The sequence below is a fragment of the Catharus ustulatus genome, chromosome 1 (genome assembly GCF_009819885.2).
Source record: "Catharus ustulatus isolate bCatUst1 chromosome 1, bCatUst1.pri.v2, whole genome shotgun sequence".
Classification (NCBI taxonomy): domain Eukaryota; kingdom Metazoa; phylum Chordata; class Aves; order Passeriformes; family Turdidae; genus Catharus; species Catharus ustulatus.
This window is the reverse complement of record NC_046221.1, coordinates 150,078,768-150,095,361: the sequence shown is the minus strand read 5'-3', so window position 1 is coordinate 150,095,361 and position 16,594 is coordinate 150,078,768. Positions and strand designations below refer to the sequence as shown.

Genomic DNA, 16,594 nt, shown 5'->3' with positions numbered 1-16,594 from the left:
TGTCACAACAGGAATGTTGTGCCATTGAGGTATGGAAAATAGTTTCCAAGGTTGTCCATAGGGAAAACAGGAATTCCTTAGACAGCAGTAGTTCCTAGGAGCAGATGGGTGTTTCTGATAAACTCAAGAAGGGATGAGCCCAGGTGCTGCTTTTCAAGGCCAAAGCCTAACAAGCATTTCTCAGATTGCAGTGCAGCCTGGAAAAAGGAGGAAGCAGGGCAGAATGCACCTCCACGAAAGGCAAATGTGGTTTGTTTTGATGTGACCCTGTTGTTGGGCCTCTGCACAGTGACAAGCCTGTCATGCTTAGCAAGTGTGTGGTGAGATTATCTGAACCATGACTGTGGAAAACAAAGTCTGAGTGGAGTCTCACTGCTGGCTGTGAGAACAGAGAAGCAGCTGGGCAGCACTGGCTGAAGGTACTTCAGCTGCACCAACAGCAGATGCACTGAGCATCAGACAGAGCAGCCCCACCATGCCAGGCAGAAACAGCCAGTAAAGATGGGGTTGAGCGTTTTGGAAAAGTGCTTGCAGCATCTGACTCAGTTTTCTGCTGCTCACCCAGGTAGATACAAGGCCAGAGGCACCAGGATCTCACTTGCTTCCAAGATGCTTATTAGTTTTAGTAACCTAAATTTTTGCAGCTGAATGCAAAGGAAAAACAATATGGTGTAGAGAAGGGTTGTTATTAATGGAAGCCTGTCCAAAATACCAGACAGCAGTTTGAGTACTCAGTAAATGATTTCTTGTTTGAGCTGTAATTCACAGGTTGATTTTTTTTTTCTGTATTTTCAGCAACTGGACCTTCATTCCTGTCCAAAACCAATTGTTTTCATCATTCATTCCTTCCTGTCAGCAAAGATCACAAGACTGGGCTTGGTGGCATAAGTGGGATCCATCTGTTTCTTCAAAGAGAGACGGGGTAACCACACTAATCTGAAGTACAGTCAGCAGCAGCAACCTGTCCAGCCAGCAGCAGACACCAGCCTGGGTCTCAGGACTGGGCATTGTCATTTCTGCAGTTCTCCAAGGCCTGGGTTTCATTTCAGCTAAAGAGATGGCATGACAAGGAAGATGGGGGATTTCATTGTAAATAATAGGATTCTAAAATCCTATATGAGACCGTAAAAGCGTGTAGTACCATACATGTAAATGTTTCAGAATCATAAATTGTGCCTATTTCAATGTACTTGTCTATATAAAGTAAAGGGCTATGCAGACAAGAGCACTTGTTGGTTGTGATGCAAGCCAAGGTTGGTTGGGGAGAAATCCTCTAAAGATTGTCCCATCACCTGAAAGCAAAAGGTTCTTTCAGTTGCAATCTGTGCACCTCTTACAGAAGATTTTTCTTTTTGAGCACTGCCAGAACCTGGCATGAATACCCAGCAGAGCCTGCAAATACACACCTTTGAGTTGGACACTCTGAAGCAATCCAGCTGTGGTCAGGTAACAGCTGGAGAGCCCCTGCCAGGGACAGTCTCACATGTTTCACCTTCAGCAGTAAGCTCATGTCACCCACATTCCTATGATGGAGCCAAAGTGGGACCAGCCACAGGGATGGTACTGAGAGCCAGCGGCCAGGGGGGCACAGGCAGGAGTGTCCTTTGTTAATGAGCACAGGAAGCATTTTTATAGTGACTTCTCAGAATAGCTTAATGAGTTTCAGCTGTCTGGGAGCCCCAGCTCAGGTAAAAGTTACCTGAATCCACTCTGAGGCATGATGATGCTTCTGCCAGCGTATCTCCATGGCACTTTTCCAGTAGAAAGCCATACTAAGATTCTGTCCTCCTACCCCTACTGAGTCACCCCCTTTGCTCAGACAAGGCTGGCTGTGTGGTTTTCATAGAAGAACAAACATAGGGAAGGAGGAAGACTTAGTTGTATGAGTTTTGGAAAAATTTATTGAAGGAGCTCCACAACAGTGAGAAACATACACCAGGGCAGGAACATGAGCTGCAATCCCTGACATGGAACTGCTCCTGTAGACATGGCTTGGCAAGACCAGATTTCTTGCTGGGAAAATAAGAAATGTTCATCTCCATGCCCACAACTTACTGGTGACTGTTTTGTACCACAGCTTACTGTTGTGACTCAAAATGTGATTCAGTGAGTTTCAGCCTTATTCAGAGCTACTTGAGCAGCCAAAAGCAGGCAGGAACACTGACCTTCAGTATCACAGATGATACACACAGCTTGCACCTGGAAGTAATAAACCGGCAACGTGTGATCTGGTAGGAATAGGAAGATGCAAAACTGGGATGCCACTTATGTTGTTCTTCCTTTGTAAAAAAAACAGCATCACACAGGGGTGGGGTTCTGTCTGCTTTTAGAGTTTTGCCCTAAATTCCCACTTTGAAGGACAGGAAGTAATATACAGTAATGTACAGGTAGTAATATATTCAGTGTTTGTGGATGATCAGTTTTCATATTTCAGCATTTCTTTTATTCCTGAGAAAGCACACAGATTTCAACTTAGCATCACCTGGCTGTTGAAGGGGAAAATTAAAAGCACATTTTGGTTCCATATTATTTTTAAGCTAAGTTTGAGAGTTAAGCATAAATCATGCTGTCTATTCACAGCATAAGAACATGGTGATTTCCATAGATATCTTAATCATTAAAACCAATTAAAACATTAAGATGATGGGCTGAATTAATGAATATAGAAAATAATCACTGAAGAACAGTTCAATGCCCCACTGGAAGAGCAGCCCCATTTCCAGCACCTCTCACCAGTCAAAGGCACACCAGGGAAGCATCCACCCAGCTCTGCACTTTCATTTTATTGTCATGGTACTTGCTCTTAAAAATTAATTCCTCATGTAAATTAACAAGGTAGGAGGTAACATGTTATGCAACTTACCAGTTATTTCCAGATGGACATTTCTCATTTAGCACCCACTGCCGTTCACACAACTTTCTGTGGCAGTTACCTGGGACTCCTTGGGCTTGGAAGCTTCTGGGAGGGATCTGAGAAGCTGAGAGCAGTCGGTACGCAGGAGGACAGGACTCTGAGGAGGAGCTCATGTCACCTTATCAAGGAAATTGTTGTGTGAAGTCTTTAAAAACCAGTTCAGGACATTTTCTATTGCTGTTCCAAAGTACGACTCAAAAATTTGGAAACAGGCTCCTCTAAAAGTTTGAGAGGTTGAAGTGAAAACTTGCATTCTGGGCGGGTAGGTTAAATACATATGTAAAGTATACTGCACTATTTCCTTATTCCTTTTAACACTTACAAATCACTGGAATGTTACACCTAACATGTATGTGCATTGTAAATATTACAAATTCCTGTATTAGTGCCAACAATGAAATGACACAAAATGTAATCTAAGGTGCTCAGTACTATATGAAGTCTAAGTGAATAACTAAGCAGTTTGCAAAGAAAATTCATATTATATATATTTATAGAAAGAAATAATGATAATTACAGATGCTATTTCTTCATTTTCAGATTTTGGATTGATTCATATTTGGATGGGATAGATAAATGAAATATGAACCTACTCCACATTTATAAGAGTATAGTGAATATTTATATTTTAGAGGAAAAGAATATATTTAATAAAGTCATTTATTGGATTTTTGTGAGGAGAGCTTACTTTGTATCGAGACAACTATCTGGAAGGCTGTCCTTTGTTTTGGGGCTGGGAGAAATACATTTAAACTTCAGTGCTTCTGTTAAGAATTCTGTTACTTGAGAGAACTGTTAATTGCATTGGTGGAATGACTTAAAAAACTTAAAATTAAAAAAAAAAAAGCCTGAAATCCCACAGGGATGTTTCAAGGCAGGTCATTCAGACATCTCTGCTGAAGTTGCTTATAGTGGACTAGGTGGTAACAGAAGACTTATAAAAAATTAAGAAAAAGCAGAAATTTCTGCTGAAGCTTCTGCATTCAAGGACTGAGGCCAACATGTGCCTTTTTTTCTCTTATGAATGGTTATGGAAAAAGAGATTGTTTTTCTCCTTTGATTTAAATCTTAACTTAGTGGCCCAAACAGAAAAGCTAACTATGGGAATTTAAGCCTTTTCTTTCAGTCTGACCCAAGTTATGACAGAACAGCCTCATGGAAAGCCTAAAAAAGGGATATTCCAGAGTTTCCCTCTTTTGACAAAATAATGACTATAAATGGAATGATCTTATCAGAAAGTCTGTATAGCAGCTTCACCATGAGAATGATTGGGATACATATTGGAGCAAAAATGTTATTGGAAAAATGTGACCTAAAGTGTTTGTCAAAAAAAAGAACAACATAATAAAGCTGATCTGATTGTGTTCAGGTAATCATACCGGTGTTTCTAATAGTCCTGCCCTTGAAATGGAACCAGCATCTCCCTTAAGATACTTTAGAAATCAAAACAAGACTCTTGACATGCTACCAAGCAAACCACCACCACCACAAACACGATTAGAATTGATCCTTTGTAAATAACAAAACAAGTGTTTTCTTTCTGCAGAATGTTAGAATTTCTTCCTCCCACAGGACATGGCAGCACACTCCATCCTGCTCTTAGCTTTGATAAGCTCAGCTGATTTGAAGGGGAGATTGATCTGATTTCCACCTGAAAGCATTCTCAATGTCCTCTTACCCATGCTGAAAAGTTAATTGGAGCTTCTTTGCTTTCAGTGGAAGCAGAATCAGAGCCTAAAGAAAGAAATTATGTGCTCCAGATCATTACACTGCCATTGATTTTTAAATTTATGTTATTTTCCATAAAAGTCAAACTGGCAGATTGATAACTAGCTATTTACTGAGTCTATTTACTACATAGAGACCATTAATACAGTATATATTACATATTTATATATATACACACACTGTGTATATTATGGACACTTTTTAATTCAGTGGTGACTTTGATTTTAAAAAGTAGATATTGATAGTAGGCTTGCAAAATTTTGAGAAACTCAGCCTGCTTGCTATAACTCAGAGTGAACCCTCAGACTGACTAGGGCAAAAATTTATTTTAAAAGAATGAGGGGAAAAACAAACATTTTAAATATTTAACAAAGACAATAACCTCCTGTAGAACATAATCACCTGCTTTTCCCACATGAGACTGGCTTTTCATTTTTTTCCTTCAAGAGAATTTCTGTTCTTGTGTAAACAATTAGAGGCATTAGGAAACAAATTTAGAAAATAAATTCCAAGGGAGAACTGTGAACTGGGACAAAGAGGTTTGTGAATTTGGACAAGCATTAGTACCCAAGCTAAGTTGTGTGGTGGCCCAGTGATATTCATTATGTAATTGCTGTCATATTACAAGTAATGACATCACAAATTACAAGCACATCAGTGCTGTCTTACCCCAATCCTGTGGGGAATACAAGCATATAACGTGGATGGAGGATGTGCTTCTAGATATCATACATAATATTACTGTATTATGCTGTTATGTTGTTACATGCTTATTATATGGGATGGATGAATTACGGGTAAACCAGAAATGTGTACTGGTGGATATGACTACATCCTGATTTGCAAAAACATGAAAGCAAGCGCCCAAAATATGGATTTGGGGTTCAGCAACCACAAACAAGAAAATAATTTGAAGTTCAGAGGCAAAGGGTGATGTTATAATCCATATCACTTGAGTTACAGGACTTCAGCTGAGCTGCAGGAACTCTCAGTGTGGGGTTTTGGAACTACAACAGATGTAAAATAATTTGGTTTAGTGCTGTTACAGTGGACCAGGTGAAATTATTGCGCCTGCTTTTTTGTAGGTTAAGAGCATGGACAGGGACAGTTATCACAGCTTAAATGGGGCACAGTGTTATTAAGCCACAATAATAACCCAGCTACTACTTGCCCTAAAAAGCCAACAACACAAAGAGCAAATGAGACATGGGTAACAGTATATTAGTTCTGCACTGGGAATTGTGCAAAAAACCAATACATCAAAATGCTTATGTTTCTCTAACTGCTTTCCTGCTGATTATTTCAGGCCAGCCTTTGAGTCTACAGAATTAATTAAACCAATAACCATTGGGTTTTACTTGAAGTACAAGAAAACCAGTTCAAAGTATTAATTACTTTCCTGAAGGTATTTTCTTTGCTCATGGCAGCTAGCCTCCAGGATTTATGTAGAGCTTCTGTACTTTTACTTATCAACTTATGTATAATTATTAACTACACAGTTTTTCTAATTACAAACATATAAACTTCCCAAAATTAAGCAGAAAATACAGCTTTCTTTGGCTTGCTTAGTATTCAGACAAAAGTATCAGCATTCAGGCTGAACAGATAAGGCTACAGCTTACAGCTTTTCTCCCTCTGGAAGTAGAGACTTTCTTGATTCACTGTAAGATGTTAAGAAAGGTTAATGTCTTGATTACTTTTTGTTTTCTATATTGAATGCAAAGAAATATGAGCCATACACAGTAATCATTATGTTGGAGAAATTTTGTGCATGCACTCATTAAATGATTATTTAAATAACTCTCTTCATTGCATTTCTATTTCACCAAATCACTAAAACTGGGAAGCTGTGGATGTGTGGCATTCTGCAGACAAATGTAATCCATCTTACAAATAGTTATGTTTTTCCTGGGCTTAGACACATGCAGTACTTACTAGAGCCCACTGTCACAGCAGAACAACTTCAGAGCTCTCCTACTGCAGCTCAGTCAAACCAGGTACACACCCACCCTGAAAAGGTCTTGTAGAGTTCAGAACAAGGTGAACTTGGGAACAAAGGAACAGAACAGTTAAACTCAAGACCCTGTTAGACATGAAAAACCTCCATAGGGCTCAGCTTTACTCCAAATAGAATTAAGCAAAGAATAATGTCACAAAATCAGGAAGGCTCTTTAGAGAATGCATAGATTTTACAGTATTAAGTCCAACCTCCACATGGTTTAGTTCGATTACTTTTCCATAACATTATGTTTCATTTATATTTGTATTGCTTAATCTATTTTCCTACCAGGAGAATATAGCAAACAATAGCCCTGCATCTCTATCAGTTTTAATCCATTAGTTTATATGATAAATAGGAAATCTTTAATACAGAAAGCTTAGTAGGAACTCCTCATCTCAACAAAATACTAACTTGAATAATTACATTAGTCCCATCCAGGTACTTAAACAAATTGAGGCCAAATTTAGCATTTTACTGTTTGCAACACAGCTAGAAACTCTTTTTCCCCCCCTTACATTTCAGCATAGCACATCAGCTCTTTTCCAGCTCTCACCATCTTCATTACCACTACTGCTTTGATTTTCTCCTCTTCCAGGAAAAGAAATCTCAGATCTCCCCTTAGATATTTTTCTAAGGAGTGTTACAAAGAGCATGCAGGAAATTATACTGAAAATTCAGCTTCTAAAACAAAGAAACTTTGTTTAATGGGACTTGTCTCAAGTTTCAAGCCATGCTTTTTTTCTTCCTTATATTACAAAACAAAGATAATTATGATTCAAATTCTGCTTATGTTTGTTTTCACCTGCAGAATAGGAACTGTTCTTAATCAGTGTATAAAATGCTATTGGCCCATGCTGTAAACAGCTGTTTATACAAAAGGAAGCTGTACTAAGCTGAATAGAGATCTTCACACAAAAAGGTAAATCAAAGTAGTAGTTATCAAAATTAAATATGTGGGGTTTTTTTATTCATAGAAAAACTAAGTACACTGGTTGAAAAATACACAAAGCTTTATAAACCAAGTCAAGCTGTATTCCTTTTAACAAAGGTAATAAATACACATATAAAATACAACCTCTTTTCATTTGAATTATTAAAAAAATTTTAAAAACTTTCATTATAAGAAGTTTCCAGCCTTGCTCCTATGCTTGAAGAATGAGTGTATAGAATTACACTGACCAAAGTCCTCCCAGTGTGTGGATCTATGTGCATTGGGCAGTATAATGCTTCTGTAGTCACAAGTGCTCTGTCTCCACAGCTCCTGGGAAGGTGTGAACAAATCCACACAGTGCCTCTACTTGCCAGTCTTCTCCAAAACCCATTCAATCACCTGGGCAAAGAAATGAGAAAGCAAACTATTTACATAACTCCTGGTTTTGAAAGCAAATTAAGAACATCTCACAGACTTTTATCAATTCTTTCTTTAGTCCTTTGTCACCATCTGTATGGCACTTACTAAACAGGATTTAAAACTACTCAAGGGGAGAAAAGTGTCATTAATATCTGAGAGGAAACAGCATTACCCTAGAATTGTATTTAATCTTACAGAATGCTTTGTATTTAGGAAAAGGCATTTTTTAGAACCCCTGAATTGAAATGCTTCACCCCATTCTCTCCATATACCAGCAAGAAAGTGCACATAATGCCAAACATCTCACTGTTCCAGCAGTAAAAGTTCCTAATGCCAGAGAAGAAGGAATAAAGGATAATTTGTGCACTGCTGTATCTACTACCCTTATCACTGCTGCTTTCCAAACTGGGCAGTTGTTCACACCACTGACTAGTCCTTGGAAATTATATTTTTGTAAAGTTATATCAAAATACTCTCTAATACAGGGAGATGGACACGAATTTTAATACCCTTTGCCTACAGCAAACATAAAAAACCTAAAAATTTTCTGCCCAAAGATGGAGGTGAGAAGCAGTGTATCAGCACAATAGCCCAGTTCAACACCAAACATCACAACCCATATAGTTTTTGAAACCTTATCATCCATACAAAGCAATCCACAAAGGAATACAGAACAGAACACAGCAAATATCATTCTCACAGATTAAGTTCTCAGGGGATCTAGCACCTTTCTTGAGAGTGTGTTCTATTACTTACTGATCTCAGTTCAAAATCTTCCATTTAATTTATGATGATGAAAACTGTACTGTAATTATGCATGACATTCTTTTTCCTTTTTTTTTTTTCCTAAATCATGGAGTCACTTCAGTGTATGTCCCAGAACTTAAAAACTTAAATCAGAGTTAGTTAATTTCTGGAGGAGTATTTACTTCTGTCATTTGCTCTGTGCTGCTGTTCATGTAAGTCCCATATTACGCACAAATAACCTGACTTGATATCCCTTGTGCTTACAGTTACTCACAAGCCTAAAATTACTGATTTGCACTGCTTATTTAAAAAAATGTTTCTTTTTATAGACCTGCTTATTACTTCCTAACCTTTAAAATGGTATTTCCTTCAACACAAGAAAAGAATTCCCGAATGATTCTAATTAAAGAAAAATCTCATCTCTTTTTTCTTGTTTGTTTGTTTCAGTGATGTGGAAACATTTATTGTCCTCATTTCCATTTCTCACTGCAGCACATCATCTCAGGAGGTGTAGCTAAAATACCATCCAAAACCTGGAAATTTTGCCTTGGGACTACTGACTGAGAGAGTTTGTGTGAGATCAGAGTGAAATGAGCCACAGCCAAGGGCATGCACCTCTTCATCAATTAAAGCTGTGGACTAAACCATCCTGTGGCTATGCACAGGAACAAATAAACACGTAGTCTTACCTGTTTAGCATTGCTATTTGCTGTTTTCTTCATTTCATCAAGAAGTCCTCTAGAAGTTTTAAGGTCCTAAATAAGAAACAAAAAGCCACAGAAGTCAGCAAACTCATACGGCCACTCTAATTTGGGTTATAAGAGCCCTAATAACCAGGGTGGTGTTACACTCTCATCACCTTGCTCAGAACAACAGAATAATTATTTGACTTTTCTTTTTTAATTTAAAAGAAGGAAAATAATTTGAATCTATTCCAGGTTTGCAGGGTTGCAGGTTTCCTTACAGCAGTCCAAACCCAGTTATGAGTGAGTCTTCCTAACCTTCTGCACATTTTTGCACAATTTCCAGAACGTTTTTTCTTCAACAATATTCAAAGTTCTTACAGTCTTGACTGAAATCCTGTTTCTATATAAACATAGAAATCAGCTGTCAGCTTACCCTGTAACACAGAGTTCTGGCAAAGAATAGAGAGGCAGACATCAGAAAATAAAATCAGGTCGGAAGAGGGAAAAACCCAGAATGGCTTTTCTATTTTGCAGTCCATTTAGTGAGTCCAACCTAATCTACTCTTTTAAACAAAGCAAGAACAAAACTTTGCCTGAAGAGAAAGAAAATTCATTTACTACTTGTCGCCAGAGGAAAATGATACCTGTTAGCATGCTTTTGAATTATGCTGCACACAAAAGGATTCAAAGGACTCTCACAGACTTAGAGCTGCAAGACAGTTCAGAAGAAGAAAATCCCATTACACCTCTCTCTAGAAAGGACAGGATCACTGCCATATTCTTCCTTTTCCCTTTCTACTTGGAATGGAACCACAAACCCTAATTTGCTCTACTCACATATCCCTCCATGCAGCCCTTTCTGATTTTGGATTAGGAGATCTTCCTTCAGGGCACATTTCAGGAAGATTTTGGGAGCACTTACAGAACGACTGCACAACTGTGTTCCAATAATTTAAGAAGCTGGTGCTTATCAGCAAGATGTTCTGATTGTATAAGCATCCAGTCCTGTTCAGCTTTCATTTAGCTTAAAGCACCATTACTGAAGTTGACTAAGCTGGGCTGGTTCACCCATAGTGCTAGGTTAAACACATGCAAATGAACAGAACAGCAGCTCAGCTTGTGAGCAACAGCTTTTAATCACTCCATACTGTAATTAACTCGATTTTGTGCTCAGACCAAGTAACATGGGCTTCAGCACTAATTCACAGTCCCCTAGGTATTATGGAAAGAATTCTCATCTCCCCCTAAACAGGAGGTTGATGCACTTCTACAGGGTGCTGCTGAGCCAGTATGTTAGATAATAGAGCACATCATGTCAGGGAACTGCAATTTCTGACTCAGTTCTGTAAGCTACTTATTTAGCCAACAATCTTAGAACAAGGGAGAAGCTGAGCTGTCACAGCTACAGCTGGGAGATACTCTATTGCTTCCTCAGTTATTGCAGCTCTAAAAGTGACCTGACCTAACAGGCCCATGGTTTAGTATATTATTTCACTATGTATAAAAGGTTACTGCTTTAGAAGGTTTCAAAACAAGCAAAACCTCATCAAAATATATTGTAAAACTACCTTCTGCATTTGACATAAGTCCAAAGGTTTCTCCATACAATTCACACACTACTAACACACCACTGGGAAGTATTAGCTCAATCAGCTCTGAATATCCCACATGCTATCTCAAGTTTTATTCAGGAGTGGCTTCACTTAACTAAGAATAACAAACTGCAATAGTGTGTCTTCTAGTTACCTTTAAGTAGAATTTTGATATCTCAAATAGACGCTGGCTGCACGATGCAAAGCACTTATGATCCTCTGCAATTCCATGTTTCTGAAGAGTCTTAGCAACTACCTCTTTCAGCATCTTGGAAACAGAAGAAACACACTCAGAAGCTTATCCCAACTATTGACAAGAAAAATTGCGTAAGGAAAACAAAAAAGCCCAAACCAGAAAACCTGATCTTTTGTGGTGTTGCCTGTCTTTAATCTATTTCCAAATGTGATCAGTTCACTGCCTGAATTTGAGCAGAGTCATTTAACAATCCATTTCCATTTCCTTCATTTTAAAAAATTAGAAAATGCTTACATGTCAAGGATCATGAATATTCACATGGTGCTTGGATGATAAAAAAGAAGTCAATATTATCTTGGCTTTTTTCTCTCCAAAATAATATATATATAAAGATCACTTTTTGCTATACTGATATTCTCTTGTTTGATGCATAAATATTTAAAAATAAAAATCTGACACTAAAGTCTCATTAGAAATTTTTCTCTGACATTATTTACATCAGAGATGTTTAAACTGTGCTGTAGGTCTGAATGAGCCACAATAATTTATGCTTTCTTGGACCATTCCAACTTGCCTTTGACAGTACATTATCACTCTTGCAGTGTTCTCCTTGTACCCTGGGATTAATTTAAAATTAGTATCACCAAGCCAAAAACACTCTAGTGCATTGTATTTTAGAAGAGGCATTCCTAATATACACAGCTATTAATTAAACATTATTCCATCAAATTATTTTAACTGCTATCATAATTAATGGGTTTATAGAACTACTGCATTCCTTTATTCTCAGAATAGTCTGTTCCTCCACAATGCCTTTGACCATTCCAGTACATATATACCTTTGGTGCCTTTAGGTTTTCTAATAATCATCTATATTTCAAACTCCTATTAATTTATATTAATTTCAACCTTTTTTATACATCATTGTTATTTCTCTCAGTCTTAATTCCCTGGGCATGATAAAATTTCCTTTCACACTTTCTCATTCTTTGCTTCTGCAGCACTCTCCTCAGTGCGTTCACTTACACAAGTAACAGAATGAAATTCAATAACAAATACAGATGAACATAGTGCACCTTGAGTTAAAAAAGTTTTTACAAATCAAGTCTCATGGAAAGAAGTTAAACAGATACTTCTTCACAAAGAGGAGGAGGTAGATTTTTACCCTTGTGTGTTTCTGGGATCTGGATTCCTTGTCTTGCTTGGAGGCCTCAGGCTCTGCAGCTGAGCCAGCCTTGGTGGCTGCTCTGGGGGCTTGGCCGGGCAGTTTCGATGGCACTGCAGCCACAGAAATGGATCTTTCAGAGCGTTTCCTCAGCACAGCAACTGCACACTGACTCCTGCTGCTTCCACTTGCCTGAGACAGGAGGGAGTCTGTACTCTCAGATTTGGTTAGCCTAGAAAGAATCATAAAAAAATCCCAATAAAAATAACTTTCAGGTTTTGTATCGACTCTTTTAGTGCCATTGCTTCTGCTATAGAGGCGGCTGCTTTAGAGCAGTAAGTACTGAGCATTCCTGCAAACACCTAAAAACACAGACAGGAAGACAGGATTCTGTTCTGTAACTTTTTTTGTATAAGAACACTCTGCTGACTGGATTGGCTCTGACATGTAGACCCATTGCACCTCTGATTAAAAAGGTTTAGACACAAATTGAAGAAATCAGGTAACTCAGAAAATAAAACTCTTGGGAAGAGAACTGACCTCCAGTCTTAGGATGAGACAAAAACTCTTGAAACTATCTAATTTCTTTTGGCCCTATAGGAATGTCACAAGTCATCTTTAACTACAGGAAGTTAGGCATTATAATTCTATGGGAACATTGTAATCCTTGATCCTTCAACTGTAAGAGCATTAGTAACTCCAAACTCCAATTTACAAAATGTCAAATATAATCACATATTTTCTAACTATTCAGTAAGCTGAAAAAGATATGCATATTTCTAAAACCAGACCTCTGTTAAAGGCTTATTGTGATTAGAATGCAAAGAGTATCAAACTGGAAATAAGGAAGAAATGAAGTATTACAGCAAAAAAGTGAATTTGGAAATAGTTACCTAGCAGTTATTTTTCAGTGACAGAATTTACATCTTCAGACTGAGGACAAGGTACAAAGGGAAATCTTAAAAACTGAACTTCCAGAAAAGACTTTAATAAACAAGGCTGACAATAAGAATGAATTTTGGTAGGTCATCTTATGCCAGAAGTCCTTTGGATTAGAAATTCAATTATTCTGTTTGTACAATTCTTGGCTTTCTAAACCTTTAGTTTTTATTTGTAGTGCAGGAGCACTGACTGTTTCAGTCCTAGATGAGGCTGTCATCTTTTCAAAGGCACTTGAGACTGCCAGATATAACCCCAAATCTGTTAAATAAAGTGGGCCTGTGCTGCGTGGTTTTGATTAATCTAACGCCATCCATGAGAGATCACACTTGAGAAAAAAAATGAACCGACAGAAGGGGATTAAACAACTAGAACATTTGTCTAGATAGCTTCACTAAAACATTTTGAGATGAAAGAAAAGATGCAGTTCACAAGAGACTACTGAAACATTTCATGCTAAAGATTCATTTTATTCAGTGCATTACCTTTTCTTGGGATAAAAGTACTCCAGGTCTTTTGATCTGCGTTTTAGCCTTGATGTCTCTGTTTTGAGTTCGCTTTGTAAAGACTCTTCATCAGGGACACTTCCAGGCTCTGACAAGACTGCAGGAGATGGGAGAGGACTCAAGACAAGTGGCACAGGGCAGCACTCCTTGGTGCAAGTAGTCTGAGTTTCATAGCGAATAAGGCGAGTTTGAAGTTCGGCATATCCCACATCTCTCTCCAAGGCTCTTCTGTTATCTAGACAATACCTAGAATTCAAATTGGGTGAGAAACCTGTGAGAGAAAGTCTCTGCTTTATTACAGTCAGAAAAACTTACTTTTGACAGTCATGTGAACTCGAAAACTTTTTTCTGTTTGAACTGGTGTACTGTTCTGAAAGACAACTTTTAACAGCCCAGTAAATGAATACTTGCCTGATGGATTTTGCTATTCTTAAGTCCAACTCCAACAAAGAAGCTGGATTATATACTATTTGCAGTTCTTTACCCTGTTCTTATAAGATTTCCATGGACATTAGCAGAAATTTTTTTCTTGAACAAACTCTGAAATGCAACTTTTAGCTTTGTCTGAGATAAACAGTGAGATAAACAGAACAAGCAAAAGCTTCCTACTGACTACAATGAACAAGTGGTCTAATTAACCAAATTAACAGAACAAACTGTATTAACTACAGTGGGGCTGAAAAATAACAAATGAACAGTGCTAACTCAGTGAAACATACTCATGGGATAACATAAAATGCATTTTGACTAACTTTTCTCTGGTATAAATGATTTCCAGGACTCCTTGCAAGAGAACAGTGTTTCATCACCCAGTAATTTACTGTAGTGCAGGGAAAGGTAACAGTAAATCCTGCATTATTTCAGCCTCTTTGTTGCAAATTGTTTTGAGCACTTTGAGCTCTTGCTCAGCCCACCCTTCAAACTGCTCAGTAATGTTTCCTACTCTTAGGAATGCAAGACACATTCTTTACTTTTATTTCTCAACATGCAGTCATGTTAAATTGCTAGTTCTGATGTTCCTACTTTCTTCAGAGCATTTTCATATTCAGGGAGAAATTATTTTTTCTAATAATTGGCTGATAAATCCATTTCCACAGTTGAGGAAGACTTTCCACTAGACAAACTCATTATCTGATAAGAAAGTAAGTTGTCTTAACTTAAGAATTTCAAGGTATTTAATTTTCTTATTCATATTCTCTGTCCCCGAGTAGTCACATACCCTACAAAGATAAAATCTATTTAACTTTGGAAGTTAAATTGCCATTTTACTCACTGCTTTAATGGCAATTGCTTTCTCTTTGTAAAACAGCACTCCAGGTTCTGGCACATGTTCATTACACTAAAAATTTGATTTAATCACAAACAGGAACAGCCTCACATTCACAAGTCCTGGTCTTCACAGAGAACTTCAGCCACCCCAACAACCTGTTGGAGGATCAATACATAGAGCAGAGGCAATCCAGGAGGTTCCTGGAATGCACTGGTAACTTCCTTCTCCGAGTGAGGTGGGGGGCTGTGTTGGACCTTGTGGCCACCAACAAGGAGGGGGTGGTGAGGAATGTGAAGGTCAAGGGCAGCCATGGCTGCAGTGACCATTAAATAGTGGAGTTTGGGATGCTCAGGGCAGCAAGGAGAGCACACAGCAAGCTCATCCCTGGACTTCAGGAAAGCAGTTTGCCATGGACACCAAGCTCTGCAGCATGGCCAACACCAGAGGGAAGGGATCCCATCCAGAGGCTTGAGGGGTGGCCCTGTACAAACCTTGGGGTTCAACACAGCCAAGTGCAAGGTCCTGCACCTGGGTAAGGTGCTAGCACAAATACAGACTGAGTGAAAAGTGAATTAAGAGCAGCTCTGGAGAAAAAGATGTGGGATATTGGTGTCCCTGCCCATGGCATGGAGGCTGCAACTAGATGTCCTTTTAAGTCCCTTTCAACTCAAACCATTCTATGATAACTGCTACTCCTTGTTTTTTTGACAAGACTTTACCTCCATATACAAATAGAGCAGCTGGGCAGATGAAAACTGCTTAGTACCAAACACATCTGCCCCATAACACTATACTCTTGTTACAGTATGTTCTGGGCATACACTACCTCTCACTGTTCTGCTTCCCTCCCATACTGCTAAGCACATTGCTCCTGCAATATTAATATGCCAGGATCTTCCTCCTCTCCACAATACCCAGGCTTCCCTGTGGTCTATACTGGTCATATTTTGCTGGAAGAAGAGACAGCATGAGCTGTGCTGTGCCTCCTTTGAAATCTCTCAGGCACACTCCTTGCTGAGGTCAGGCAGGGCAGGAAGATACCACATAGCACCAGACAGACAAGTGGTTTCTTCCCATACCTACCATGTGCATTTCTCTTTTCTACTCAGTTGCCTCTCTGTGCCACTTGTTACAAATCCACAAAGGTTAACAGGCTTATGAGTTACCACTTAGAAAAAGAGTTAACTAAAGAGATAGGAGTGCTGCATTGCCCTAGAGAATCTGGCTAAAATTACCAGATATTAAACACAGGTTTAACCAAATTATTTTTAAAATTCATGGGAAAAAACCAACCAGCAGCACTGTTAATCACATTCTGATAATCTGATAATGTGATTTCAGGAGGCAGCAGAAGTTTGCACAAAAACTGAACTAACTATGCTTGGTATCCACTGCATTTAATATATACTGCACTAAGACTGTCTGCATTGGAAGAGTTATGTTTAATTATCTACTCCAGCATTTCTATAGCCTTTTTCCTTTTCTCCTCAATGTCAAG

At 38.4% G+C, this 16,594-nt stretch overlaps 2 protein-coding genes across 3 annotated transcripts in view; one reads left to right on the top strand and one right to left on the bottom strand.

Annotated features, from left to right (window-relative positions):
• The window catches only part of SNTB1 (syntrophin beta 1), a 110,282-nt gene extending 107,703 nt beyond the window's left edge, over window positions 1-2,579 (top strand). For both annotated transcript variants that reach the window (XM_033053642.1, XM_033053641.1), the window contains one exon: window positions 796-2,579. In XM_033053642.1, the coding sequence (XP_032909533.1) occupies window positions 796-888 (93 nt within the window). In that variant the 3' untranslated portion in view covers window positions 889-2,579. The remainder of the gene's footprint in view (window positions 1-795) is intronic.
• A 382-nt stretch (window positions 2,580-2,961) lies between these two features.
• Window positions 2,962-16,594, bottom strand: part of LOC116993226 (MDM2 binding protein) — a 33,442-nt gene continuing 19,809 nt past the window's right edge. Inside the window, exons 18-22 of the mRNA XM_033053637.1 lie at window positions 13,806-14,072; window positions 12,382-12,613; window positions 11,175-11,288; window positions 9,432-9,497; window positions 2,962-7,974 (exon numbers count right to left, since the gene is read on the bottom strand). Of these exons, the coding sequence (XP_032909528.1) occupies window positions 7,939-7,974; window positions 9,432-9,497; window positions 11,175-11,288; window positions 12,382-12,613; window positions 13,806-14,072 (715 nt within the window). The 3' untranslated portion in view covers window positions 2,962-7,938. The remainder of the gene's footprint in view (window positions 7,975-9,431; window positions 9,498-11,174; window positions 11,289-12,381; window positions 12,614-13,805; window positions 14,073-16,594) is intronic.